The sequence below is a fragment of the Astatotilapia calliptera genome, chromosome 17 (genome assembly GCF_900246225.1).
Source record: "Astatotilapia calliptera chromosome 17, fAstCal1.2, whole genome shotgun sequence".
In the NCBI taxonomy this organism is placed as follows: Eukaryota; Metazoa; Chordata; class Actinopteri; order Cichliformes; family Cichlidae; genus Astatotilapia; species Astatotilapia calliptera.
The window spans coordinates 25,443,301-25,470,720 of NC_039318.1; the positions used below are offsets into that span (position 1 = coordinate 25,443,301).

General features: G+C 39.3%; 1 protein-coding gene and 10 non-coding genes across 15 annotated transcripts; all 11 read left to right on the forward strand.

Moving 5' to 3' along the window:
* Window positions 1-617: 617 nt before the first annotated feature.
* ttll1 (tubulin tyrosine ligase-like family, member 1) lies at window positions 618-27,307 on the forward strand. Of its 5 annotated transcripts, XR_003270133.1 has the most exons (11): window positions 618-1,514; window positions 1,655-1,778; window positions 2,853-3,061; window positions 3,148-3,328; window positions 3,593-3,730; window positions 3,893-4,001; window positions 5,657-5,800; window positions 7,119-7,205; window positions 8,028-8,191; window positions 8,847-9,829; window positions 10,000-10,532. XR_003270133.1 is itself a non-coding variant. In XM_026147392.1 (10 exons), exons 2-10 carry the CDS (start codon window positions 1,666-1,668, stop codon window positions 25,528-25,530), a joined length of 1,275 nt encoding a protein of 424 aa, XP_026003177.1. In that variant the 5' UTR covers window positions 618-1,514; window positions 1,655-1,665; the 3' UTR covers window positions 25,531-27,307. The 5 variants fall into 5 exon arrangements, 4 of the variants coding, with proteins under 4 accessions (XP_026003177.1, XP_026003179.1, XP_026003180.1 ...); XM_026147392.1 differs by lacking the exons at window positions 8,847-9,829; window positions 10,000-10,532 and adding an exon at window positions 25,401-27,307; XM_026147394.1 differs by lacking the exon at window positions 8,847-9,829 and having other exon boundaries at window positions 10,483-16,574.
* Window positions 8,433-8,562, forward strand: trnay-aua (transfer RNA tyrosine (anticodon AUA)). The gene is made up of 2 exons: window positions 8,433-8,469; window positions 8,528-8,562. It is a non-coding gene; the product is annotated as a tRNA-Tyr (tRNA).
* trnay-aua (transfer RNA tyrosine (anticodon AUA)) lies at window positions 8,917-9,046 on the forward strand. The gene is made up of 2 exons: window positions 8,917-8,953; window positions 9,012-9,046. It is a non-coding gene; the product is annotated as a tRNA-Tyr (tRNA).
* trnay-aua (transfer RNA tyrosine (anticodon AUA)) lies at window positions 11,263-11,392 on the forward strand. The gene is made up of 2 exons: window positions 11,263-11,299; window positions 11,358-11,392. It is a non-coding gene; the product is annotated as a tRNA-Tyr (tRNA).
* On the forward strand, window positions 11,759-11,888 carry trnay-aua (transfer RNA tyrosine (anticodon AUA)). Its single transcript has 2 exons — window positions 11,759-11,795; window positions 11,854-11,888. It is a non-coding gene; the product is annotated as a tRNA-Tyr (tRNA).
* Window positions 17,413-17,542, forward strand: trnay-aua (transfer RNA tyrosine (anticodon AUA)). The gene is made up of 2 exons: window positions 17,413-17,449; window positions 17,508-17,542. It is a non-coding gene; the product is annotated as a tRNA-Tyr (tRNA).
* Window positions 18,190-18,319, forward strand: trnay-aua (transfer RNA tyrosine (anticodon AUA)). The gene is made up of 2 exons: window positions 18,190-18,226; window positions 18,285-18,319. It is a non-coding gene; the product is annotated as a tRNA-Tyr (tRNA).
* Window positions 19,773-19,902, forward strand: trnay-aua (transfer RNA tyrosine (anticodon AUA)). The gene is made up of 2 exons: window positions 19,773-19,809; window positions 19,868-19,902. It is a non-coding gene; the product is annotated as a tRNA-Tyr (tRNA).
* On the forward strand, window positions 21,545-21,674 carry trnay-aua (transfer RNA tyrosine (anticodon AUA)). The gene is made up of 2 exons: window positions 21,545-21,581; window positions 21,640-21,674. It is a non-coding gene; the product is annotated as a tRNA-Tyr (tRNA).
* On the forward strand, window positions 22,028-22,157 carry trnay-aua (transfer RNA tyrosine (anticodon AUA)). The gene is made up of 2 exons: window positions 22,028-22,064; window positions 22,123-22,157. It is a non-coding gene; the product is annotated as a tRNA-Tyr (tRNA).
* Window positions 22,804-22,933, forward strand: trnay-aua (transfer RNA tyrosine (anticodon AUA)). The gene is made up of 2 exons: window positions 22,804-22,840; window positions 22,899-22,933. It is a non-coding gene; the product is annotated as a tRNA-Tyr (tRNA).
* Window positions 27,308-27,420: the final 113 nt, after the last annotated feature.

Consider the following 27,420-nt stretch of genomic DNA (forward strand, 5'->3'; position numbering starts at 1 on the left):
TATGAGCCATTTAATGACATTACATCCTGCTGGACAAAACTCATCTCACAATCCTGTAACAGCTAGCTGCCTAGTAGGTAAGTCAAATACCAATATTACTATAATTTTTAACAGTATTACTATAACTAATGTTGTTACAAAAATATTAGTATTAGCATACCTTTTTGTCATCTTTTTGTACATAAAACCTGAAACGCATTGAACACGTAGCATTTAAAAACGGGTATTGCTAAATGAATATGTGTTAAAGTATATCATCGTTAGGAGAGTATTTATATGTGAATAAAAAATTGTTCGTATTTGATTATTACAAATGAAACCTGTGTGAATTTCATGACGCAGATCAACTTCATATGGAATTTGAATTGGGTGTAATCAGTCAATATGCTTTGTATCAAAGCTTCAGGCTGCTGTGGTGTAATGTTGTTGGGGATGTTTTCTTGGCACGCTTTGGGGCCCTAACTGATTATCATTTAAAACCACAACCTACCTGTTTACTTTTGCTGACCATGTCCATCCCTTTATGACCGAAGTGTACCCATCTTCTCATGGTTGCTTCCAGCAGGATAATGCACCATGTCACCAAAACTAATAATAATAATAATCTCAAACTGACCTCCACAGTCACATGATTTCAAGCCGGTAGTGCACCTTTGGGTTATGCAACCGACACATCGTTAGGCAATGATGCTACTATATCAGGAAAGTTTCCAATACCTTACTGAATTTATGTCATAAAGAAGCTCTGAAATTGATAAGTGGCCAACTCTGTACTAGCAAAGTGTACCTAATGAAGTGGCTTTAGGGACATTGTTTTACAATGACCACGATGCGGTGCTTGTCTGTTAACTCGGACCTTATTATCTTGAATGAAGAAACAAACTAATGCTACTATTCACGAATACATACAAGGTAGTAAATAACTGATGTTTCATTTTTCTGGAAGGACGCGATGCATTGTTGCCACCCACAGTCCAACACTGACCTCTCCTGGTGCTTTCTTGTAGCACGCCACACAATGACATCACTGCGTCCTCGGTTGCTAGGTAATTCTTCCGGAACGACCAAGCCCGTAACGACGTCCTTTAGTGGTTTTGAGACCTTTCCTTCTTTAAACGTGTCGCTAAAATTTTTTTAACGTAGTTACTAATCTGTGTACATGCAATTACATTTACATAACAAAGACTTTTATTGTGAAGAGGAGTTTGACTGTGCTGGGCGTTTTCGTCTCTGTCCAGCTTCACGTCGCCGGGATAATTAAAAAGCAGCTTGTTGGCGATTAAAACAGCTAGCATGGAGGTAGCTTTCAGTCGCTAGCTGCTTCTGCTGATGGTGTGTTTCGCTGTGAGTTTAGCTCAGGGACAGTTTGTGGGTATTGCATCACTGACCGGATGATGTCCGCCCAGCCTCTGCGGCAGCATCAGCAGCCCGGGGAGGATTCAGCAGCTTGCTAACAGAGCCAGCCCGGCTAGCTCATGCTGATGACTGGCTGTTTTCCTGGCATTGACTTTCAGGTAGTTCACTGGTGCAAAATGCTTTAGTTTCTTGTAAAAGAATGACATTTTTCAAATATATGTCTATGCATTGGTCCTGTCTGTCTGTGGTGCTTTTCTATGTGTTTACCTGTTGTTGTTTTTTTTGTACTCCACCCTAGTGGGAGGCACCATGTCCGGTAAGGTTAAGTGGGTGACAGATATTGAGAAATCAGTGCTTATCAACAACTTTGAGAAAAGGGAATGGATTCAAGTTACAGAAAACGACGACTGGAATTTCTACTGGTAGGTTTTATATCTACAGCACACCTGCACCTGTCCAGCTTGGATAAATACATTCAATTGGCACATACACAGGCACATAAGTTCTTCCCGCTTATATGATGCAATTACAAGTAAAGGTCCTGCATTAAAAATCATACTTATAAAGTATTCATATGATTAATCTTGACCTCAATAGCGTGTTTAGATTTAAGCAAGGGCGTGCTTTAACTGGTTTACAACAGATATTGTTATGTAGGGTTAGGGTAGGGTTATGTAGGGTTAATAAAAAGTATAGTTATGGTAATCTTACAAATAAAGAGAATAAAATATAAGAAATAGCAGGGGGTCAGTAAGAAAAAAATCAGGAAAGGCTCTTTGATAACTGTCTGCTCCCAGAAGACATTTAAGAGGTGAGAGATCAGTTTTCTTCAGGGAGATCGTTCCAAAGGTTGGGAGGATTATTTGACATGTAGGCTCATGGGCTACTAAGAAGTCAGACGCATAACCAGACAAGAGGTCATAGTGTCACCCTGGACCTCCTCACCTGCATCAACTATTACCATATAATAAAGTTAATGGTGAGATTTTAAAATCTGCCCTCATATCTCCAGAGAGCCAGTGTAATGAGACTGGTACATGTGTCTCTGAGGTTAAAAGAAGAATCTGAAGGACTGTGAGATGATTAAGAGGATATGTAACTGTTTTTATAAAGCTGTCACAAAGAACTGGTATAAACCTGATCCTCTGAGTCTTAAAGGAAGGGAAATCTTTATGATGGAAAGGATGACGTTCTTGCTAAGGTCTGAAGGTCTAAAAGTGGAAGAAATGGATCATCTTTATGGGTGCTGAAGAAGATGTTGCCTTCTTATAAATTAGATGGTTATGGACACTTAGGACAGTATATGATTTGTTTAATTAAATAACATGGATCCTCAGCTATACAGTTCTTTTTGTAAGACTGAAAAACTGAAATTTAGGATCTAGGTTGGCAAATCAGATGCATATTTATCGTGAAAATATCAATTAATATATTTATTAGTGTGATACTCAATGTACCAAGTGTATTTTGAGCGGGTTATTTGTACCCACATGCAGGATGAGCATCCAGACCATCAGGAATGTGTTCAGCGTGGACACTGGTTACCGCCTGTCAGATGACCAGATGGTTAACCACTTCCCCAATCATTATGAGCTGACTAGGAAGGACCTGATGATCAAGAACATCAAACGCTATCGCAAGGAGCTGGAGAAAGAAAGCAGTCCGTTAGCGGAGAAAGACGAGAATGGAAAATACATTTATCTGGGTACATGACTTGCTCCTATTTTGCCTCACAAAACTCAAAGAGGCACGCTGTTTTCTTCAATGAAACTGCTTTTTCTCTTTGTGCAGATTTCGTCCCGGTGACGTTCATGCTTCCTGCTGATTATAACCTCTTTGTGGAGGAGTTTCGTAAGAATCCATCCAGCACCTGGATAATGAAGCCCTGCGGGAAGGCCCAGGGGAAAGGCATCTTCCTCATTAACAAGCTGTCCCAGATTAAAAAGTGGTCGAGAGACAGCCGCACCTCAACGTGAGTTATCGTGTGACCAGACAGAAGCAGCAAGAAATATTGTGAGAAATTAGCATATCTCTAAATTTCCCATTACAAAAAGCCTCTATATAACTGTTCCCCTCTTGTTTTGTCAGATAGTCTCATCTAAGGAAGCTACAAAAGTTCTTTCTGGATTTGAACACATGCTAAATCTGTTTTATAGACAATTTCTTTCCTGGTAAATCTAAAATTGTTTGGTCACAGGCTGTCGTGTGCTGATGCCTGGCTGTGTCTTTGCCCCAGGTTTGTAGCAGCATCTAGTGGCAAGGAAGCTTATGTCATCTCTCTGTACATTGACAACCCTCTGCTGATAGGGGGGAAGAAGTTTGACCTGCGTCTTTATGTCCTGGTGACCACATATCGACCCCTGAAATGCTACATGTAAGCCTGTGATACTGTTGATGGGTTTTTTGATCATGTCAAAAACATCAGTATATAGGAGATGTTAAGAGGATTTTTTCCTGTTTTGTTAGTGGTTATTCTCAAACGTGCACACAAAAAACTGTTGTTTAATGCTCTCTCTCTCTGGCGTTCGACTTTCAGGTACAAGCTGGGCTTCTGCCGGTTCTGCACAGTGAAGTACACACCCAGCACCAGCGAACTGGACAACATGTTTGTGCACCTCACTAACGTGGCCATCCAAAAACATGGGGTAGGTCTGGTGGGGTTCACAGGAAGTAGTATAAAGCTTTTGTGTTAGCAACAGGGGACTTTCTGTTTCTCCATCTCTTGCTAGATCCTCATTGACTTGTAAATGTTCACATTTTATCCAAATCCACAGTCACGGTTTATAACACAGGGTTTCTGTTTGAAAATGCAATGTTTCAACACTTTCAGGAAATGTCACTACTTGGAAAATTGGTAGCTTGCCCATTGTTGAGAATAGTCTGAATTCTGCACATATAGCACATCTATGCACCTGCCTCACCACATTACAGGCAGTCCCTAACATGGCACAGAGTCAGGCCACTTTTAGCTTTCTGGGAGCTGGAGCTCAAACAGTTACTGCTGTATCACATTCTGTTGGAGGGATTCAGCACAGGCCTCTTTAAACTCAGGAAACTCTTTAAGAAAAAGATGTGCAATTTCAGCAGGACATCTCAGTTTTTCTACAAGATAAGAAATGTTGCTGTAGTAAATGTCAGCACACTTCTTAGAGCCTAAATTGTAAGATATACATGTCAAAGTTTCAGAAAAAGTTCTGGTAGCTCACTGCTCATACTATCCTGTAATTATGAAACAATGTTAATGTTAATTCACAGAATTTTCTTTTCTTACTGTGGATCTATCATAAAAAACAGGACTTTCTATAGTGAAACAAGAACTTTTCTGTCATTTAATTGTTTATCTCAATTACTTTAGTGTAGAATAATTGACCATAAAAGACCATAAAACTAGGAAAAGCAGTAAAACTCATGAAAATAAAACAACATTTATGCCCTACTTCATATTTTCCAAAGCTGTCCAGTGGGCCGAATTGGAGTTTGTGGGAGCTGGTTCAGGCCCCCGGGCCTTATGTTTGACACCTCTGCTTTAAATAAACTTCCTGTTTACACAGAATAGTTGAAACTGTTCTCTTGCCAAAACTGAGTGAGAAAACCCAATGGAATCATCTAATCGAGAATGATTTAACATAACTTTATGAAATAGTCCCTGGTTACAGATATTTGTGACTCTTGTAATGTGGTAATTTGTAACTCAAGTTACCACAATCATCAAGATCAACCTTCACTTTCTGTATTTCTGTGTCCAACCTTTATGTCATAAACAGAGTTAATAGTTGAGTGACCATTAGCACTTGCAGCATAAACAGTGTCAGTTGTACACTTGTCGTAAATACTTTGCTTTGACTGATTCTCTGATTGACCAAGAACCTTGGTTAGTCCGGGTTTGTGACAGCAGCTTCCTGTTGCTGAGCAAGTTCCTGATACTCAAGATAAGAAACATTTTGCATAACTTAACGCAAAAACATAACACCCGTGACTTTTGTGCAGCTCCAGACTTTGTCTGCCCCTAGCCCTCAGTGGCACGATGGTTGTATTCTGACTTCTAATCCTGCCTCAGAAGGGTGGCTGGATTCTGACTCATAAGAAGAAGGGAAGAGGGAATGAGGCACCTACTAATAGTCTCTGATCTGTTAACATCTTTTACTGTGCTGAATAACTATATATTTATATGTATAACTTCTTATTTATTGAGACACTCACTGAGCATTTTCAAGTCTAAAAAGTGATATGTGCGTATTTTGTAAAATAAATTGATGCAATCATGATTAATTTCTACTTAGACTCTTTACCTTTGATGCAGGATGACTACAACCATGTCCATGGAGGGAAGTGGACGGTCAGTAACCTCCGTTTGTACTTAGAGAGCACCAGAGGAAAGGAGGTGACAAACAGGTTGTTTGACCAGATCCACTGGATCGTGGTGCAGTCACTGAAGGCTGTAGCTGTAAGTTGATGTGATGTTAGTTGTTTGTTTTTTTTAATAATATATTAAGAAGGTGTGTTCCTAATCCATATGATGTTTCGCTCATAGGTGACTCTATTAGGTAAACCTTGATAAGGTCAGGTTGGGCCCCCTTTTGCCTTGAGAACTTCCTTAATTCTTTGTGGCATAGATTTGTCAAACTGTTGGAAACAGCTTGACAAATCTTGCTTCATATTGACATTCTAGCAACAAACTGTTCTTGCAGATCAAACCAACAACCATGCCATGTTCAAAGGCACTTGAACTGAGGGATGACTGTGATGACAGCGGCTATATGTGCAGGCGGGGCCGTGCGCGTGTCATCACACGTCATCTGCCTTACAGGCGTGATTAAAGGTTTCTTCAGCCAGGACACGCGAGGGCGTGATATCCCATTCTTATGTGTTGTACCGAGTGAATCGACTGAAAGGGAACTGTTCTTGCAGATCAAACCAACAACCATGCCATGTTCAAAGGCACTTCCTCATGCTAATGCTCAGTTTGGACTTCAGCAGGTCATCTTGACCCTGTGTTAATGCCTAAATGCATTGAGTTGCTGATTTGAGTTAACACAAAAATCCGAACAGCTGGACCTAATAAAATGGCCTGTGAATGTATTGTTACCTACCACCATATATTCTGCAGATCCTTTTTCAGTTTTCAGGCAACACCAGGAAGTTTAATGGGTTTTTTTTTTCTTATTACAGTTTTCACATGAAGTAACAGTTAATTGTGGAGAGTGCTGCTAAAGTAAACATATTGTCTGTGCATTTTTGCCAGTGTATATTATAAGATTATGATGCATATAAATTTAGTTCTTTAATTTCGCTCTGCAGTAACTTTTTGGCAACTTGGAGGGTTACAGTTCTCACGCAGCTTATCATCACCCTTAGATGTGGTTAGCTAACAGTTCCTAATTTAAACATCTGACAGAAGCTGTTTTCAAGCCACAGCGTTCACCCTGTGTAAAAGTTAATGTCTGATTTGTAACTGCTTAAGCTCAAACATTTTGAAACACACTGTTGCAAAGCCACCTGGTTGTGGTGATGGCTTTTTTGTTTTTAGAACAACTGCACAATCAGCCTAATGCACACTTCCTCTTTCTGCTAAGTGATTGGACTTGCTTCCTGTAAAGCCTCCATACCCGGGCCACTTTGTGTGCCTATAGTTATGACTGATTATTTTTTAACATCCTTCGTTGATGAATCGCTCAGTGCTGCATCAATAAGTTTCCACATAAAAGAATCACTCTTGAGAAGATCCCTCGTGCTAAATCACTCTCTGCTTTTCTGTCTCACAGCCTGTGATGAACAATGACAAGCACTGTTTCGAGTGTTACGGGTATGACATCATTATTGATGACAAGTTGAAGCCATGGCTTATTGAGGTAAGAAGTTTAAAAAAGGAATTAACAATTTAAAAAAGTGTTTTTCTTTACTTATTTTTCTTTCTTTTCTTTTTTTTTTTGGCATATTTGAGTCCTTGATTACTTATCGGGGTTGCACAGTAACACCATGTTCCTTTCCTTAGATTGTCGAGTAAATTTGAATGCCCTTGAGGTATGCTTAGATGTGTATTCAAATGTGTGCTGAAGGTCTGCTTTTAACTCATGCAATGCTGCTGACAAGCACTGCTCAAAGGAGAGGGAACTGAGAATTGCCATGCAATACATTCTTTTGTTGTTACGGTATGAGACTTTCATATTTTGACAGCTGTACAATGTGTTGCTAGGTTTTGAGGCTAGGTCTGAGCTATTTCTGTTCACAGACACCATTCTGCTCTATTTTGGGCAAAAACAAGTTGGTTGAAGGGCATAAAGGCTCCTCAGTGAGCAACTTGTGCCACAAACCTACTCAAGACCACGCTCTGTTGTTCATTAATCTTGCAGCTTCCTCTGTTACGCTACGAGGAGCTAAAGTAGGTCTTTGTGTTGCTGCCTTTCACATTGATGATAGAGTAACTGCTCCATCTCGTTCTCTGCACTCATGTAAATCTTCCACAGTGTATCTAATGTTCTAATGTAGCAGCTACACTTCCTGATAAAAGCTTCTCTGTAAAGACAGGAAGAGATTAAAACAATCTGCTCCTACCTGTTTGGATCCCTGGGGTATTATTAAGCACTGCCTATTTGCTGCAAAAGCAGATCCATTTGCGCATGGTGCAACCCCCCCTTTAAATATAAATGTGGTTTTCTTGGTGTGATCCTCAGGTCAACGCCTCTCCCTCGTTGACATCCAGCACAGCCAATGACCGCATCCTTAAGTACAACCTCATCAATGACACCCTCAACATCGTAACACCCAATGGGGATATTCCAGACTGCCGCTGGAATCGGAGTCCGCCTAGAGAGGCCCTGGGCAACTATCAAATCCTGTGAGTGAACATGTCAATCATATTCAGGCCTTAAAGACCAAAATTGTATGAGAACTAATTTTATTTTTAAGCTCCACATTCACAAAGTGTATAGAAATGTGTCAAAGAAAGACAGCAGGGATGTAGACTAATGGCCACTGGGTATGGTTTGTCTGTACAGAATATCTGGCCTTCAAACTACTTTTTGTTCAGGCTATACAGATACAGATATCATCAGTCATGAAAGGATTGTTGCTGTCTTCCTTCGATAGCTCAGCTGGTAGAGCAGAGGACCATAACATGGATGCAACGTCATATCCTTAGATAGTGGATTGGGTTGACAGTGTATCCGTGGCTATCCTCAGTCGCTGGTTCAAGTCCAGCTTGAAGGGAGATGTTAGTGAAATCCTCTTTTCCATAGAGGAGTGTCCATCTACATTGGATTTTACTATCTTACTTAGTTTTTAGCTCAAATCTGACTCAAACCAGAGGCTTTTAATATTGTGTGGTGCTCAGTTTAGTAATTAAAGTCAGACCACTTCTAAATATAGGAAAATACCAGTATATGTACATATATATATGTAGAGAGAGAGAGAGATAAAACTATAGTGTAAATAAATAAATAATTAAGTATAATCTTCTGAACTTGTAATAAAAGACTGACTTTTTTTCCTAGGCGACCTGTTTGATAACCAGTGCTTTGTGGATAAAATAGGTCGTCCTAATAAGAGCTGTGTGTGAGTCTTCCTTCGATAGCTCAGCTGGTAGAGCAGAGGACCATAACATGGATGCAACGTCATATCCTTAGATAGTGGATTGGGCTGACGGTGTATCTGTGGCTATCCTCAGTCGCTGGTTCAAGTCCAGCTTGAAGGGAGATGTGATTGAAATCCTCTTTTTCTCGGATGACTGATCAGTTCATTTACTGCCTAATAGAGCTCTTTTAACTGCTGCCCTTTTTTAGAGAATTGTTTTTGTCATATATTCGTGTAAAGATTTTGCTCTAGTGGAACTACTCCAGTGGGACACTGTGGGCTAGCTCCCTTTGATAGCTCAGCTGGTAGAGCAGAGGACCATAACATGGATACAATGTCATATCCTTAGATAGTGGATTGGGCTGACGTCGTATCCGTGGCTATCCTCAGTCGCTGGTTCAAGTCCAGCTTGAAGGGAGATGTTAGTGAAATCCTCTTTTCCATAGAGGAGTGTCCATCTAAATTGGATTTTACTTTCTTACTTAGTTTTTAGCTCAAATCTGACTCAAACCAGAGGCTTTTAATAGTGTGTGGTGCTCAGTTTAGTAATTAAAGTCAGACCACTTCTAAATATAGGAAAATACCAGTATATGTACATATATATATGTAGAGAGAGAGAGAGATAAAACTATAGTGTAAATAAATAAATAATTAAGTATAATCTTCTGAACTTGTAATAAAAGACTGACTTTTTTTCTAAGCCACCTGTTTGATAACCAGTGCTTTGTGGATAAAATAGGTCGTCCTAATGAACTCTGTGTGTGTGTCTTCCTTCGATAGCTCAGCTGGTAGAGCAGAGGACCATAACATGGATGCAATGTCATATCCTTAGATAGTGGATTGGGCTGACGGTGTATCTGTGGCTATCCTCAGTCGCTGGTTCAAGTCCAGCTTGAAGCGAGATGTTAGTGAAATCCTCTTTTTCTCGGATGACTGATCAGTTCATTTACTGCCTAATAGAGCTCTTTTAACTGCTGCCCTTTTAGAGAATAGTTTTTGTCATATATTCGTGTAAAGATTTTGCTCTAGTGGAACTACTCCAGTGGGACACTGTGGGCTAGCTCCCTTTGATAGCTCAGCTGGTAGAGCAGAGGACCACAACATGGATACAACGTCATATCCTTAGATAGTGGATTGGGCTGCCGTCGTATCCGTGGCTATCCTTAGTCGCTGGTTCAAGTCCAGCTTGAAGGGAGATGTTAGTGAAATCCTCTTTTCCATAGAGGAGTGTCCATCTAAATTGGATTTTACTTTCTTACTTAGTTTTTAGCTCAAATCTGACTCAAACCAGAGGCTTTTAATAGTGTGTGGTGCTCAGTTTAGTAATTAAAGTCAGACCACTTCTAAATATAGGAAAATACCAGTATATGTACATATATATATGTAGAGAGAGAGAGAGATAAAACTATAGTGTAAATAAATAAATAATTAAGTATAATCTTCTGAACTTGTAATAAAAGACTGACTTTTTTTCTAAGCCACCTGTTTGATAACCAGTGCTTTGTGGATAAAATAGGTCGTCCTAATGAACTCTGTGTGTCTGTCTCCCTTCGATAGCTCAGCTGGTAGAGCAGAGGACCATAACGTGGATGCAACGTCATATCCTTAGATAGTGGATTGGGCTGACGGTGTATCTGTGGCTATCCTCAGTCGCTGGTTCAAGTCCAGCTTGAAGGGAGATGTTAGTGAAATCCTCTTTTTCTCGGATGACTGATCAGTTCATTTACTGCCTAATAGAGCTCTTTTAACTGCTGCCCTTTTAGAGAATAGTTTTTGTCATATATTCATGTAAAGATTTTGCTCTAGTGGAACTACTCCAGTGGGACACTGTGGGCTAGCTCCCTTTGATACCTCAGCTGGTAGAGCAGAGGACCACAACACGGATACAACGTCATATCCTTAGGTAGTGAATTGGGCTGACGTCGTATCCGTGGCTATCCTTAGTCGCTGGTTCAAGTCCAGCTTGAAGGGAGATGTTAGTGAAATCCTCTTTTCCATAGAGGAGTGTCCATCTACATTGGATTTTACTTTCTAAGTAACTTTGTTACTTCAGTTTTTAGCTCAAATCTGACTCAAACCAGAGGCTTTTAATAGTGTGTGGTGCTCAGTTTAGTAATTAAAGTCAGACCACTTCTAAATATAGGAAAATACCAGTATATGTACATATATATATGTAGAGAGAGAGAGAGATAAAACTATAGTGTACAGAAATAAATAATTAAGTATAATCTTCTGAACTTGTAATAAAAGACTGACTTTTTTTCTAAGCGACCTGTTTGATAACCAGTGCTTTGTGGATAAAATAGGTCGTCCTAATAAGAGCTGTGTGTGTGTCTTCCTTCGATAGCTCAGCTGGTAGAGCAGAGGACCATAACATGGATGCAATGTCATATCCTTAGATAGTGGATTGGGCTGACGGTGTATCTGTGGCTATCCTCAGTCGCTGGTTCAAGTCCAGCTTGAAGGGAGATGTTAGTGAAATCCTCTTTTCCATAGAGGAGTGTCCATCTACATTGGATTTTACTTTCTAAGTAACTTTGTTACTTCAGTTTTCAGCTCAAATCTGACTCAAACCAGAGGCTTTTAATAGTGTGTGGTGCTCAGCTTATTAATTACAGTCTGACCACTTCTAAATATAGGAAAATACCAGTATATGTACATATATATATGTAGAGAGAGAGAGAGATAAAACTATAGTGTAAATAATTAAATAATTAAGTATAATCTTCTGAACTTGTAATAAAAGACTGACTTTTTTTCTAAGCGACCTGTTTGATAACCAGTGCTTTGTGGATAAAATAGGTCGTCCTAATAAGAGCTGTGTGTGTGTCTTCCTTCGATAGCTCAGCTGGTAGAGCAGAGGACCATAACATGGATGCAACGTCATATCCTTAGATAGTGGATTGGGTTGACGACGTATCCGTGGCTATCCTCAGTCGCTGGTTCAAGTCCAGCTTGAAGGGAGATGTGATTGAAATCCTCTTTTTCTCGGATCACTGATCAGTTCATTTACTGCCTAATAGAGCTCTTTTAACTGCTGCCCTTTTTAGAGAATAGTTTTTGTCATATATTCGTGTAAAGATTTTGCTCTAGTGGAACTACTCCAGTGGGACACTGTGGGCTAGCTCCCTTTGATAGCTCAGCTGGTAGAGCAGAGGACCACAACATGGATACAACGTCATATCCTTAGATAGTGGATTGGGCTGACGTCGTATCCGTGGCTATCCTTAGTCGCTGGTTCAAGTCCAGCTTGAAGGGAGATGTTAGTGAAATCCTCTTTTCCATAGAGGAGTGTCCATCTAAATTGGATTTTACTTTCTTACTTAGTTTTTAGCTCAAATCTGACTCAAACCAGAGGCTTTTAATAGTGTGTGGTGCTCAGTTTAGTAATTAAAGTCAGACCACTTCTAAATATAGGAAAATACCAGTATATGTACATATATATATGTAGAGAGAGAGAGAGATAAAACTATAGTGTAAATAAATAAATAATTAAGTATAATCTTCTGAACTTGTAATAAAAGACTGACTTTTTTTCTAAGCCACCTGTTTGATAACCAGTGCTTTGTGGATAAAATAGGTCGTCCTAATGAACTCTGTGTGTCTGTCTCCCTTCGATAGCTCAGCTGGTAGAGCAGAGGACCATAACGTGGATGCAACGTCATATCCTTAGATAGTGGATTGGGCTGACGGTGTATCTGTGGCTATCCTCAGTCGCTGGTTCAAGTCCAGCTTGAAGGGAGATGTGATTGAAATCCTCTTTTTCTCGGATGACTGATCAGTTCATTTACTGCCTAATAGAGCTCTTTTAACTGCTGCCCTTTTAGAGAATAGTTTTTGTCATATATTCGTGTAAAGATTTTGCTCTAGTGGAACTACTCCAGTGGGACACTGTGGACTAGCTCCCTTTGATAGCTCAGCTGGTAGAGCAGAGGACCACAACATGGATACAACGTCATATCCTTAGATAGTGGATTGGGCTGCCGTCGTGTCCGTGGCTATCCTTAGTCGCTGGTTCAAGTCCAGCTTGAAGGGAGATGTTAGTGAAATCCTCTTTTCCATAGAGGAGTGTCCATCTAAATTGGATTTTACTTTCTTACTTAGTTTTTAGCTCAAATCTGACTCAAACCAGAGGCTTTTAATAGTGTGTGGTGCTCAGTTTAGTAATTAAAGTCAGACCACTTCTAAATATAGGAAAATACCAGTATATGTACATATATATATGTAGAGAGAGAGAGAGATAAAACTATAGTGTAAATAAATAAATAATTAAGTATAATCTTCTGAACTTGTAATAAAAGACTGACTTTTTTTCTAAGCCACCTGTTTGATAACCAGTGCTTTGTGGATAAAATAGGTCGTCCTAATGAACTCTGTGTGTCTGTCTTCCTTCGATAGCTCAGCTGGTAGAGCAGAGGACCATAACATGGATGCAACGTCATATCCTTAGATAGTGGATTGGGCTGACGGTGTATCCGTGGCTATCCTCAGTCGCTGGTTCAAGTCCAGCTTGAAGCGAGATGTTAGTGAAATCCTCTTTTTCTCGGATGACTGATCAGTTCATTTACTGCCTAATAGAGCTCTTTTAACTGCTGCCCCTTTTAGAGAATAGTTTTTGTCATATATTCGTGTAAAGATTTTGCTCTAGTGGAACTACTCCAGTGGGACACTGTGGGGTAGCTCCCTTTGATAGCTCAGCTGGTAGAGCAGAGGACCATAACATGGATACAATGTCATATCCTTAGGTAGTGAATTGGGCTGACGTCGTATCCGTGGCTATCCTTAGTCGCTGGTTCAAGTCCAGCTTGAAGGGAGATGTTAGTGAAATCCTCTTTTCCATAGAGGAGTGTCCATCTACATTGGATTTTACTTTCTAAGTAACGTTGTTACTTCAGTTTTCAGCTCAAATCTGACTCAAACCAGAGGCTTTTAATAGTGTGTGGTGCTCAGTTTAGTAATTAAAGTCAGACCACTTCTAAATATAGGAAAATACCAGTATATGTACATATATATATGTAGAGAGAGAGAGAGATAAAACTATAGTGTAAATAAATAAATAATTAAGTATAATCTTCTGAACTTGTAATAAAAGACTGACTTTTTTTCTAAGCGACCTGTTTGATAGCCAGTGCTTTGTGGATAAAATAGGTCGTCCTAATAAGAGCTGCGTGTGTGTCTTCCTTCGATAGCTCAGCTGGTAGAGCAGAGGACCATAACGTGGATGCAACGTCATATCCTTAGATAGTGGATTGGGTTGACGACGTATCCGTGGCTATCCTCAGTCGCTGGTTCAAGTCCAGCTTGAAGGGAGATGTTAGTGAAATCCTCTTTTCCATAGAGGAGTGTCCATCTAAATTGGATTTTACTTTCTTACTTAGTTTTTAGCTCAAATCTGACTCAAACCAGAGGCTTTTAATAGTGTGTGGTGCTCAGTTTAGTAATTAAAGTCAGACCACTTCTAAATATAGGAAAATACCAGTATATGTACATATATATATGTAGAGAGAGAGAGAGATAAAACTATAGTGTAAATAAATAAATAATTAAGTATAATCTTCTGAACTTGTAATAAAAGACTGACTTTTTTTCTAAGCCACCTGTTTGATAACCAGTGCTTTGTGGATAAAATAGGTCGTCCTAATGAACTCTGTGTGTCTGTCTCCCTTCGATAGCTCAGCTGGTAGAGCAGAGGACCATAACGTGGATGCAACGTCATATCCTTAGATAGTGGATTGGGCTGACGGTGTATCTGTGGCTATCCTCAGTCGCTGGTTCAAGTCCAGCTTGAAGGGAGATGTGATTGAAATCCTCTTTTTCTCGGATGACTGATCAGTTCATTTACTGCCTAATAGAGCTCTTTTAACTGCTGCCCTTTTAGAGAATAGTTTTTGTCATATATTCGTGTAAAGATTTTGCTCTAGTGGAACTACTCCAGTGGGACACTGTGGACTAGCTCCCTTTGATAGCTCAGCTGGTAGAGCAGAGGACCACAACATGGATACAACGTCATATCCTTAGATAGTGGATTGGGCTGCCGTCGTATCCGTGGCTATCCTTAGTCGCTGGTTCAAGTCCAGCTTGAAGGGAGATGTTAGTGAAATCCTCTTTTCCATAGAGGAGTGTCCATCTAAATTGGATTTTACTTTCTTACTTAGTTTTTAGCTCAAATCTGACTCAAACCAGAGGCTTTTAATAGTGTGTGGTGCTCAGTTTAGTAATTAAAGTCAGACCACTTCTAAATATAGGAAAATACCAGTATATGTACATATATATATGTAGAGAGAGAGAGAGATAAAACTATAGTGTAAATAAATAAATAATTAAGTATAATCTTCTGAACTTGTAATAAAAGACTGACTTTTTTTCTAAGCCACCTGTTTGATAACCAGTGCTTTGTGGATAAAATAGGTCGTCCTAATGAACTCTGTGTGTCTGTCTCCCTTCGATAGCTCAGCTGGTAGAGCAGAGGACCATAACATGGATGCAACGTCATATCCTTAGATAGTGGATTGGGCTGACGGTGTATCCGTGGCTATCCTCAGTCGCTGGTTCAAGTCCAGCTTGAAGCGAGATGTTAGTGAAATCCTCTTTTTCTCGGATGACTGATCAGTTCATTTACTGCCTAATAGAGCTCTTTTAACTGCTGCCCCTTTTAGAGAATAGTTTTTGTCATATATTCGTGTAAAGATTTTGCTCTAGTGGAACTACTCCAGTGGGACACTGTGGGGTAGCTCCCTTTGATAGCTCAGCTGGTAGAGCAGAGGACCATAACATGGATACAATGTCATATCCTTAGGTAGTGAATTGGGCTGACGTCGTATCCGTGGCTATCCTTAGTCGCTGGTTCAAGTCCAGCTTGAAGGGAGATGTTAGTGAAATCCTCTTTTCCATAGAGGAGTGTCCATCTACATTGGATTTTACTTTCTAAGTAACTTTGTTACTTCAGTTTTCAGCTCAAATCTGACTCAAACCAGAGGCTTTTAATATTGTGTGGTGCTCAGTTTAGTAATTAAAGTCAGACCACTTCTAAATATAGGAAAATACCAGTATATGTACATATATATATGTAGAGAGAGAGAGAGATAAAACTATAGTGTAAATAAATAAATAATTAAGTATAATCTTCTGAACTTGTAATAAAAGACTGACTTTTTTTCTAAGCGACCTGTTTGATAACCAGTGCTTTGTGGATAAAATAGGTCGTCCTAATAAGAGCTGCGTGTGTGTCTTCCTTCGATAGCTCAGCTGGTAGAGCAGAGGACCATAACGTGGATGCAACGTCATATCCTTAGATAGTGGATTGGGTTGACGACGTATCCGTGGCTATCCTCAGTCGCTGGTTCAAGTCCAGCTTGAAGGGAGATGTTAGTGAAATCCTCTTTTCCATAGAGGAGTGTCCATCTAAATTGGATTTTACTTTCTTACTTAGTTTTTAGCTCAAATCTGACTCAAACCAGAGGCTTTTAATAGTGTGTGGTGCTCAGTTTAGTAATTAAAGTCAGACCACTTCTAAATATAGGAAAATACCAGTATATGTACATATATATATGTAGAGAGAGAGAGAGATAAAACTATAGTGTAAATAAATAAATAATTAAGTATAATCTTCTGAACTTGTAATAAAAGACTGACTTTTTTTCTAAGCCACCTGTTTGATAGCCAGTGCTTTGTGGATAAAATTGGTCGTCCTAATAAGAGCTGTGTGTGTGTCTTCCTTCGATAGCTCAGCTGGTAGAGCAGAGGACCATAACGTGGATGCAACGTCATATCCTTAGATAGTGGATTGGGTTGACGACGTATCCGTGGCTATCCTCAGTCGCTGGTTCAAGTCCAGCTTGAAGGGAGATGTGATTGAAATCCTCTTTTTCTCGGATGACTGATCAGTTCATTTACTGCCTAATAGAGCTCTTTTAACTGCTGCCCTTTTTAGAGAATAGTTTTTGTCATATATTCGTGTAAAGATTTTGCTCTAGTGGAACTACTCCAGTGGGACACTGTGGGCTAGCTCCCTTTCATAGCTCAGCTGGTAGAGCAGAGGACCACAACATGGATACAACGTCATATCCTTAGATAGTGGATTGGGTTGATGACGTATCCGTGGCCATCCTCAGTCGCTGGTTCAAGTCCAGCTTGAAGGGAGATGTTAGTGAAATCCTCTTTTCCATAGAGGAGTGTCCATCTAAATTGGATTTTACTTTCTTACTTAGTTTTTAGCTCAAATCTGACTCAAACCAGAGGCTTTTAATAGTGTGTGGTGCTCAGTTTAGTAATTAAAGTCAGACCACTTCTAAATATAGGAAAATACCAGTATATGTACATATATATATGTAGAGAGAGAGAGAGATAAAACTATAGTGTAAATAAATAAATAATTAAGTATAATCTTCTGAACTTGTAATAAAAGACTGACTTTTTTCCTAAGCCACCTGTTTGATAACCAGTGCTTTGTGGATAAAATAGGTCGTCCTAATGAACTCTGTGTGTCTTCCTTCGATAGCTCAGCTGGTAGAGCAGAGGACCATAACATGGATACAACGTCATATCCTTAGATAGTGGATTGGCTTGATGGCGTATCTGTGGCTATCCTCAGTCGCTGGTTCAAGTCCAGCTTGAAGGGAGATGTTAGTGAAATCCTCTTTTTCTCGGATCACTGATCAGTTCATTTACTGCCTAATAGAGCTCTTTTAACTGCTGCCCTTTTAGAGAATAGTTTTTGTCATATATTCGTGTAAAGATTTTGCTCTAGTGGAACTACTCCAGTGGGACACTGTGGACTAGCTCCCTTTGATAGCTCAGCTGGTAGAGCAGAGGACCATAACATGGATACAACGTCATATCCTTAGGTAGTGGATTGGGCTGACGTCGTATCCGTGGCTATCCTTAGTCGCTGGTTCAAGTCCAGCTTGAAGGGAGATGTTAGTGAAATCCTCTTTTCCATAGAGGAGTGTCCATCTAAGTTGGATTTTACTTTCTTACTTAGTTTTTAGCTCAAATCTGACTCAAACCAGAGGCTTTTAATATTGTGTGGTGCTCAGTTTAGTAATTAAAGTCAGACCACTTCTAAATATAGGAAAATACCAGTATATGTACATATATATATGTAGAGAGAGAGAGAGATAAAACTATAGTGTAAATAAATAAATAATTAAGTATAATCTTCTGAACTTGTAATAAAAGACTGACTTTTTTTCTAAGCCACCTGTTTGATAACCAGTGCTTTGTGGATAAAATAGGTCGTCCTAATAAGAGCTGTGTGTGTGTCTTCCTTCGATAGCTCAGCTGGTAGAGCAGAGGACCATAACATGGATGCAACGTCATATCCTTAGATAGTGGATTGGGTTGACGACGTATCCGTGGCTATCCTCAGTCGCTGGTTCAAGTCCAGCTTGAAGGGAGATGTGATTGAAATCCTCTTTTTCTCGGATGACTGATCAGTTCATTTACTGCCTAATAGAGCTCTTTTAACTGCTGCCCTTTTTAGAGAATAGTTTTTGTCATATATTCGTGTAAAGATTTTGCTCTAGTGGAACTACTCCAGTGGGACACTGTGGGCTAGCTCCCTTTGATAGCTCAGCTGGTAGAGCAGAGGACCACAACATGGATACAACGTCATATCCTTAGATAGTGGATTGGGCTTACGTCGTATCCGTGGCTATCCTTAGTCGCTGGTTCAAGTCCAGCTTGAAGGGAGATGTTAGTGAAATCCTCTTTTCCATAGAGGAGTGTCCATCTACATTGGATTTTACTTTCTAAGTAACTTTGTTACTTCAGTTTTCAGCTCAAATCTGACTCAAACCAGAGGCTTTTAATATTGTGTGGTGCTCAGTTTAGTAATTAAAGTCAGACCACTTCTAAATATAGGAAAATACCAGTATATGTACATATATATATGTAGAGAGAGAGAGAGATAAAACTATAGTGTAAATAAATAAATAATTAAGTATAATCTTCTGAACTTGTAATAAAACACTGACTTTTTTTCTAAGCGACCTGTTTGATAGCCAGTGCTTTGTGGATAAAATAGGTCGTCCTAATAAGAGCTGTGTGTGTGTCTTACTTCGATAGCTCAGCTGGTAGAGCAGAGGACCATAACATGGATACAACGTCATATCCTTAGATAGTGGATTGGGTTGACGACGTATCCGTGGCTATCCTCAGTCGCTGGTTCAAGTCCAGCTTGAAGGGAGATGTGATTGAAATCCTCTTTTTCTCGGATGACTGATCAGTTCATTTACTGCCTAATAGAGCTCTTTTAACTGCTGCCCCTTTTAGAGAATTGTTTTTGTCATATATTCGTGTAAAGATTTTGCTCTAGTGGAACTACTCCAGTGGGACACTGTGGACTAGCTCCCTTTGATAGCTCAGCTGGTAGAGCAGAGGACCATAACATGGATGCAACGTCATATCCTTAGATAGTGGATTGGCCTGACGTCGTATCCGTGGCTATCCTTAGTCGCTGGTTCAAGTCCAGCTTGAAGGGAGATGTTAGTGAAATCCTCTTTTCCATAGAGGAGTGTCCATCTAAATTGGATTTTACTTTCTAAGTAACTTTGTTACTTCGGTTTTCAGCTCAAATCTGACTCAAACCAGAGGCTTTTAATAGTGTGTGGTGCTCAGCTTATTAATTACAGTCTGACCACTTCTAAATATAGGAAAATACCAGTATATGTACATATATATATGTAGAGAGAGAGAGAGATAAAACTATAGTGTAAATAAATAAATAATTAAGTATAATCTTCTGAACTTGTAATAAAAGACTGACTTTTTTTTCTAAGCCACCTGTTTGATAACCAGTGCTTTGTGGATAAAATAGGTCGTCCTAATAAAAGCTGTGTGTGTGTCTTCCTTCGATAGCTCAGCTGGTAGAGCAGAGGACCATAACATGGATACAACGTCATATCCTTAGATAGTGGATTGGGCTGACGACGTATCTGTGGCTATCCTCAGTCGCTGGTTCAAGTCCAGCTTGAAGGGAGATGTTAGTGAAATCCTCTTTTCCATAGAGGAGTGTCCATCTAAATTGGATTTTACTTTCTAAGTAACTTTGTTACTTCAGTTTTTAGCTCAAATCTGACTCAAACCAGAGGCTTTTAATAGTGTGTGGTGCTCACTTTAGTAATTAAAGTCAGACCACTTCTAAATATAGGAAAATACCAGTATATGTACATATATATATGTAGAGAGAGAGAGAGATAAAACTATAGTGTACATAATTAAATAATTAAGTATAATCTTCTGAACTTGTAATAAAAGACTGACTTTTTTTCTAAGCCACCTGTTTGATAACCAGTGCTTTGTGGATAAAATAGGTCGTCCTAATAAGAGCTGTGTGTGTGTCTTCCTTCGATAGCTCAGCTGGTAGAGCAGAGGACCATAACATGGATACAACGTCATATCCTTAGATAGTGGATTGGGTTGACGACGTATCCGTGGCTATCCTCAGTCGCTGGTTCAAGTCCAGCTTGAAGCGAGATGTTAGTGAAATCCTCTTTTCCATAGAGGAGTGTCCATCTAAATTGGATTTTACTTTCTTACTTAGTTTTTAGCGCAAATCTGACTCAAACCAGAGGCTTTTAATAGTGTGTGGTGCTCACTTTAGTAATTAAAGTCAGACCACTTCTAAATATAGGAAAATACCAGTATATGTACATATATATATGTAGAGAGAGAGAGAGATAAAACTATAGTGTAAATAAATAAATAATTAAGTATAATCTTCTGAACTTGTAATAAAAGACTGACTTTTTTTCTAAGCGACCTGTTTGATAGCCAGTGCTTTGTGGATAAAATAGGTCGTCCTAATAAGAACTATGTGTGTGTGTCTTCCTTCGATAGCTCAGCTGGTAGAGCAGAGGACCATAACATGGATGCAACGTCATATCCTTAGATAGTGGATTGGGTTGACGACGTATCCGTGGCTATCCTCAGTCGCTGGTTCAAGTCCAGCTTGAAGCGAGATGTTAGTGAAATCCTCTTTTTCTCGGATCACTGATCAGTTCATTTACTGCCTAATAGAGCTCTTTTAACTGCTGCCCTTTTTAGAGAATAGTTTTTGTCATATATTCGTGTAAAGATTTTGCTCTAGTGGAACTACTCCAGTGGGACACTGTGGGCTAGCTCCCTTTGATAGCTCAGCTGGTAGAGCAGAGGACCACAACACGGATACAACGTCATATCCTTAGGTAGTGAATTGGGCTGACGACGTATCTGTGGCTATCCTTAGTCGCTGGTTCAAGTCCAGCTTGAAGGGAGATGTTAGTGAAATCCTCTTTTCCATAGAGGAGTGTCCATCTACATTGGATTTTACTTTCTAAGTAACTTTGTTACTTCAGTTTTCAGCTCAAATCTGACTCAAACCAGAGGCTTTTAATAGTGTGTGGTGCTCAGCTTATTAATTACAGTCTGACCACTTCTAAATATAGGAAAATACCAGTATATGTACATATATATATGTAGAGAGAGAGAGAGATAAAACTATAGTGTAAATAAATAAATAATTAAGTATAATCTTCTGAACTTGTAATAAAAGACTGACTTTTTTTCTAAGCGACCTGTTTGATAACCAGTGCTTTGTGGATAAAATAGGTCGTCCTAATGAACTCTGTGTGTGTGTCTTCCTTCGATAGCTCAGCTGGTAGAGCAGAGGACCATAACATGGATACAACGTCATATCCTTAGATAGTGGATTGGGTTGACGATGTATCCGTGGCTATCCTCAGGCGCTGGTTCAAGTCCAGCTTGAAGGGATATGTTAGTGAAATCCTCTTTTCCATAGAGGAGTGTCCATCTAAATTGGATTTTACTTTCTTACTTAGTTTTTAGCTCAAATCTGACTCAAACCAGAGGCTTTTAATAGTGTGTGGTGCTCAGTTTAGTAATTAAAGTCAGACCACTTCTAAATATAGGAAAATACCAGTATATGTACATATATATATGTAGAGAGAGAGAGAGATAAAACTATAGTGTAAATAAATAAATAATTAAGTATAATCTTCTGAACTTGTAATAAAAGACTGACTTTTTTTCTAAGCCACCTGTTTGATAACCAGTGCTTTGTGGATAAAATAGGTCGTCCTAATAAGAGCTGTGTGTGTGTCTTCCTTCGATAGCTCAGCTGGTAGAGCAGAGGACCATAACATGGATGCAACGTCATATCCTTAGATAGTGGATTGGGTTGACGACGTATCCGTGGCTATCCTCAGTCGCTGGTTCAAGTCCAGCTTGAAGGGAGATGTTAGTGAAATCCTCTTTTTCTCGGATGACTGATCAGTTCATTTACTGCCTAATAGAGCTCTTTTAACTGCTGCCCTTTTTAGAGAATTGTTTTTGTCATATATTCGTGTAAAGATTTTGCTCTAGTGGAACTACTCCAGTGGGACACTGTGGACTAGCTCCCTTTGATAGCTCAGCTGGTAGAGCAGAGGACCACAACACGGATGCAACGTCATATCCTTAGATAGTGGATTGGACTGACGTCGTATCCGTGGCTAACCTTAGTCGCTGGTTCAAGTCCAGCTTGAAGGGAGATGTTTGTGAAATCCTCTTTTCCATAGATGAGTGTCCATCTAAATTGGATTTTACTTTCTTACTTAGTTTTTAGCTCAAATCTGACTCAAACCAGAGGCTTTTAATAGTGTGTGGTGCTCAGTTTAGTAATTAAAGTCAGACCACTTCTAAATATAGGAAAATACCAGTATATGTACATATATATATGTAGAGAGAGAGAGAGATAAAACTATAGTGTAAATAAATAAATAATTAAGTATAATCTTCTGAACTTGTAATAAAAGACTGACTTTTTTCCTAAGCCACCTGTTTGATAACCAGTGCTTTGTGGATAAAATAGGTCGTCCTAATGAACTCTGTGTGTGTCTTCCTTCGATAGCTCAGCTGGTAGAGCAGAGGACCATAACATGGATGCAACGTCATATCCTTAGATAGTTAATTGGGCTGACGTCGTATCCGTGGCTATCCTCAGTCGCTGGTTCAAGTCCAGCTTGAAGGGAGATGTTAGTGAAATCCTCTTTTTCTCGGATGACTGATCAGTTCATTTACTGCCTAATAGAGCTCTTTTAACTGCTGCCCTTTTTAGAGAATTGTTTTTGTCATATATTCGTGTAAAGATTTTGCTCTAGTGGAACTACTCCAGTGGGACACTGTGGGCTAGCTCCCTTTGATAGCTCAGCTGGTAGAGCAGAGGACCATAACATGGATACAACGTCATATCCTTAGATAGTGAATTGGACTGACGGCGTATCCGTGGCTATCCTTAGTCGCTGGTTCAAGTCCAGCTTGAAGGGAGATGTTAGTGAAATCCTCTTTTCCATAGAGGAGTGTCCATCTAAATTGGATTTTACTTTCTAAGTAACTTTGTTACTTCAGTTTTTAGCTCAAATCTGACTCAAACCAGAGGCTTTTAATAGTGTGTGGTGCTCAGTTTATTAATTCATTCACTGCCATTGACGTATAAAGCCGTCAATGGCAGTGAATGAGTCAATGGGTTTAACTCATTCACTGCCAATGGCTGGCAGTGAATGAGTTAATTACAGTCTGACCACTTCTAAATATAGGAAAATACCAGTATATGTACATATATATATGTAGAGAGAGAGAGAGATAAAACTATAGTGTAAATAAATAAATAATTAAGTATAATCTTCTGAACTTGTAATAAAAGACTGACTTTTTTTCTAGGCGACCTCTTTGATAACCAGTGCTTTGTGGATAAAATAGGTCGTCCTAATGAACTCTGTGTGTGTGTCTTCCTTCGATAGCTCAACTGGTAGAGCAGAGGACCATAACATGGATACAACGTCATATCCTTAGATAGTGGATTGGGCTGACGGTGTATCCGTGGCTATCCTCAGTCGCTGGTTCAAGTCCAGCTTGAAGGGAGAAGTGATAGAAATCCTCTTTTCTTTAGAGGAGTGTCCATCTCTTTTTCTCGGATCACTGATCAGTTCATTTACTGCCTAATCGAGCCCTTTTAACTGCTGCCCTTTTTAGAGAATTGTGCTTGTCATATATTCGTGTAAAGATTTTGCTCTAGTGGAACTCCTCCAGTGGGACACTGTGGACTGGCTTCCTTCGATAGCTCTCTTGGTAGAGCGCTGGACTAACATGGGAAGCTTTAGGTCACTGGTTTAAACCTGCATCAAAGGAGGCTGTTGATTTAACTAATGGATATCTAGATAGATGTTTACATGAATGTTAACTCCATATTTCACTCTTTGGTATTAAATATTTATTTAACAGAATGTATTTGCACACCTTGAATCCCATTACATAAGCAGAACTCCACTGGAATATCTGTTTGGTACTGCTTAACTAGTCAACATACTGTATGCAGCATTGAGCCCATAGCTTATACTCATTAACTACTTGTTATGTGTAGTTAATACATATAATTAACACACATATTAACACATGATTTTGTAGTCAATCATGAATGTTGGTGACTTTTGATGGACCAGTGTTTGTGAATAAAATAGGTCGTCCTAATGAGCTATGTGTGTGTGGCTTGCTTCAATAGCTCAGTTGGTAGACCAGAGGACCATAACATGGTTATTAAGTCATAATCTTAGGTAGTAGATTATGCTGGCGTTGTATCCTTAGTTGCTGGTTCAAATCCATCTCGAAGGAAAATGTTAGCAAAGCCCTGAAATTTTCTTTTCAGTTCCACTACTGTGATTTTTAACTACTGAACTTTTTGCTGAATCGTGCTTATCATATAATCATGTTAAGATGTTGTTTTAGTGCGACTACTTCAGTGGGGCATTGCACAGGGTTTGCCTTCGTTAGCTCAGTTGGTATTATGCAGGACTGTAGTGGGTTACTTGTAAATTTTTACGCAACTGGTTAAAGTCTTGCTTGAAGGAACCCTTTTTGTTATTATTAACTAGTCAAGACACGGTTTACTGCAATAAGCCTATACTACTACTCCTGACACACCACAACATCAAGCCCACTCAAAATAATTTCTTCCCATGAATTCCTGTGAACCAGTGGAAAATACCAGCTTTATGTCTTTAAATGTCTGAATTTCTTCCATTTTTTTCATTACAAATTTCACAAGAGCATTTTAGAAGTGGAGGTTTACTCCGTATAAGGTCTTTTATTTTGAAAGCTGAGCAGCTTCTTTATTCTGTTCCTGTGTCTGACTTTCTGCCCTCTTCTTCTGCTCTGCAGTTATCTGTAAAAAACAAAACAAAACCAAAAAACAGTATCAGTGTCTGGGCTTGTCAAACATAATAAGACCAAATAAACCAAACTTAAGAAGGTAATTATGCCAGTTTTGAACCTATGGAATTTATTTAAACACTCACTACAATCCTCTGCTCTTCCAGCTGAGCCATCAGAGTGATGCTGCATAGAGTTTCAAATACAGCTGTTGTGCACAATACGGGGGTGTTGTTTCAGGAAATCCCTTTGCTTACACATTCACTGAACATCCACTGTTTCTGTGTCATCAGGTATGACGAAGAGCAGGCGCAGAGCGAGAATGCTGAGCGTGACCTGCGGAGCCGTTCCGGTCAGTCACTTGGGTCAAAGGGCACCAAGGGGAGTGCAGGCGTTCGCCCTACTGCCGCCACCTGGAAGTGAAGCGATAATTTTTCCCTAAAATTTACTTCCTGTACAACACTCCAGGGACCTTCTGTGGTGAACCACTTGGACTTCTTTTTTTTTTAGCACATTGGACAGATACTCCCTCCGTCCAGATTTCACTGACTGTGGCACAGGGAGCAATGGCACTGCTGCTCAGTGGAGAAAAATCAGCTATGTGCTCACATTGAGAAGGTTGAAAAGCTTGTGTTTGTCACTGTTTATATGAATGTAAAACAAAATAAGTGGAACTGACAGTGCTCTGACAGGTTTAAGGTCAAATCAAGTAGGTCAAATATCACATACAGCAGCGGTTTCCACAATTAAGACAAGTGCTGATGAAATCTTCGGAGATGGACATGAAGGATTACTATGCATGACATTGGATTGCTGACACTTTAACTTGACCTTCCACACCGGTGCTAATGAGAACATACACTGTATGGTAATGAAGTGGTATAAAGTTATCAAATAGAAGTGATTTAAAGATTTAATTTATTAAAAGGCAGTCGATAGGCAGAATTAGCAGTACTAAATGTTAACAGACTTTATTAATTTTTTGTACGTTCATTATCAGTATGTTTTGCGGGGTTTTGATGATTGTATTCCTCTTGCACTTTATTTCTTTACATGTGCTTTAAAAAGTATGTCTCATTTCGAGTCTGACCCGTTGTCACATCTGCTGAAAATTTAAATGCTAATTATATGTGTTGAGATGTTTTCTTATTGCCTGCTCATTTCCTTCAACTACTAAAAAACTGAAACACTGATGAAGAGTTATCGTCCATCTTTCTGATAACTGGATTTGGGGCTAAATGATATTGGCGACAAGCTGAGAAATAAATCTTGGTCTTTTAAAATAAAGTTACAAAACTCCCTCTTACCTTACTAATTCTGTTTTGGGCTGCTGCTAACATTTTTTCTGTAATTTTTTACTTTTTCCATGAATTCACTAATGACTTTGCCTGTGAAATGATATAAGATGTATTAAAATGAATTACAGAAGGTGTAACTTGAAAAGGTTTTCAAAAGTTCTGCATTTATTACTACTTCCACTTCTAATTCAAGCCAACAATCAGGAGTATTATCCATGATCATTTTCTCCAAATAGCAACGAAAAGACAGTGAAAGGGTTTAGAGAATAGTGTCTGCCATCAAATTGTGATTAAACAAGGTTGAAACAGTATGATTCAGCTCTGTCCTGACACAGTGTCCTTTGTGCTGTTTTCTGTGTAATTAAATGCTGCTTTTCTTTAGTTGCATTATTTGTGCGGAGTCATGATTTGAAATAACAAGCTGTGTAAAAAAGTACACCTTTCTTTACTTTACTAAATTCATTCTGTTTAAATAAAAAGCTGTCAGGTTACTGTTAGGGGGAGGGTTGTAGTCTTTGTTGAAAATAAATGTGTAATCTAGAGAATAATCAGAGGTCAAGCCTTCAAAAAGCCTAAGACCTATATGTTCTTGCTGTTGCCACAGCAGCAAAGCAGGTCTCTGCATGGTACTGTTTTTTGGTTATCAGCAGGTTGTCAAGTGGTGTAAGCTGTACATGCTGTGGCCTGTGATTTCTGACTGAAGTCCCCAAAGTAAACACTCTGTTTTTACGAACCAAATTTAAATTTAGAAACCAAATTTACTGGAAGGTTAGGTTCCCATGGCTGCTTGTCTTTAACCCCTTTACAAACTTTTGTGAACAATACATGAACAGAAACTCCTTTAAATGTTTTTTGCTTTTATATTTCAATAAAATATCGTACTGTTGATGCGCTGATAAACAGTTATGGTTGCAATTTGTCAATTTGTGTGTATTGACCCTTCAACAATAAGAGCAGTCAGTTTATTTGCATGTCATATGTCATCTGCTGGTGTGAAAGAAATCTATTGTTCATT

What these genes read in the sequence shown, in the direction of transcription:
- ttll1 (XM_026147392.1), top strand. Translation starts at nt 1,666, where the DNA reads ATGTCCGGTAAGGTTAAGTGGGTGACAGATATTGAGAAATCAGTGCTT. An exon ending in TGGAAAATACATTTATCTGG is followed by an intron (nt 3,062 to 3,147) that starts GTACATGACTTG and finishes CTCTTTGTGCAG; the next exon opens with ATTTCGTCCCGGTGACGTTC. An exon ending in TGAAGCCATGGCTTATTGAG is followed by an intron (nt 7,206 to 8,027) that starts GTAAGAAGTTTA and finishes TGTGATCCTCAG; the next exon opens with GTCAACGCCTCTCCCTCGTT.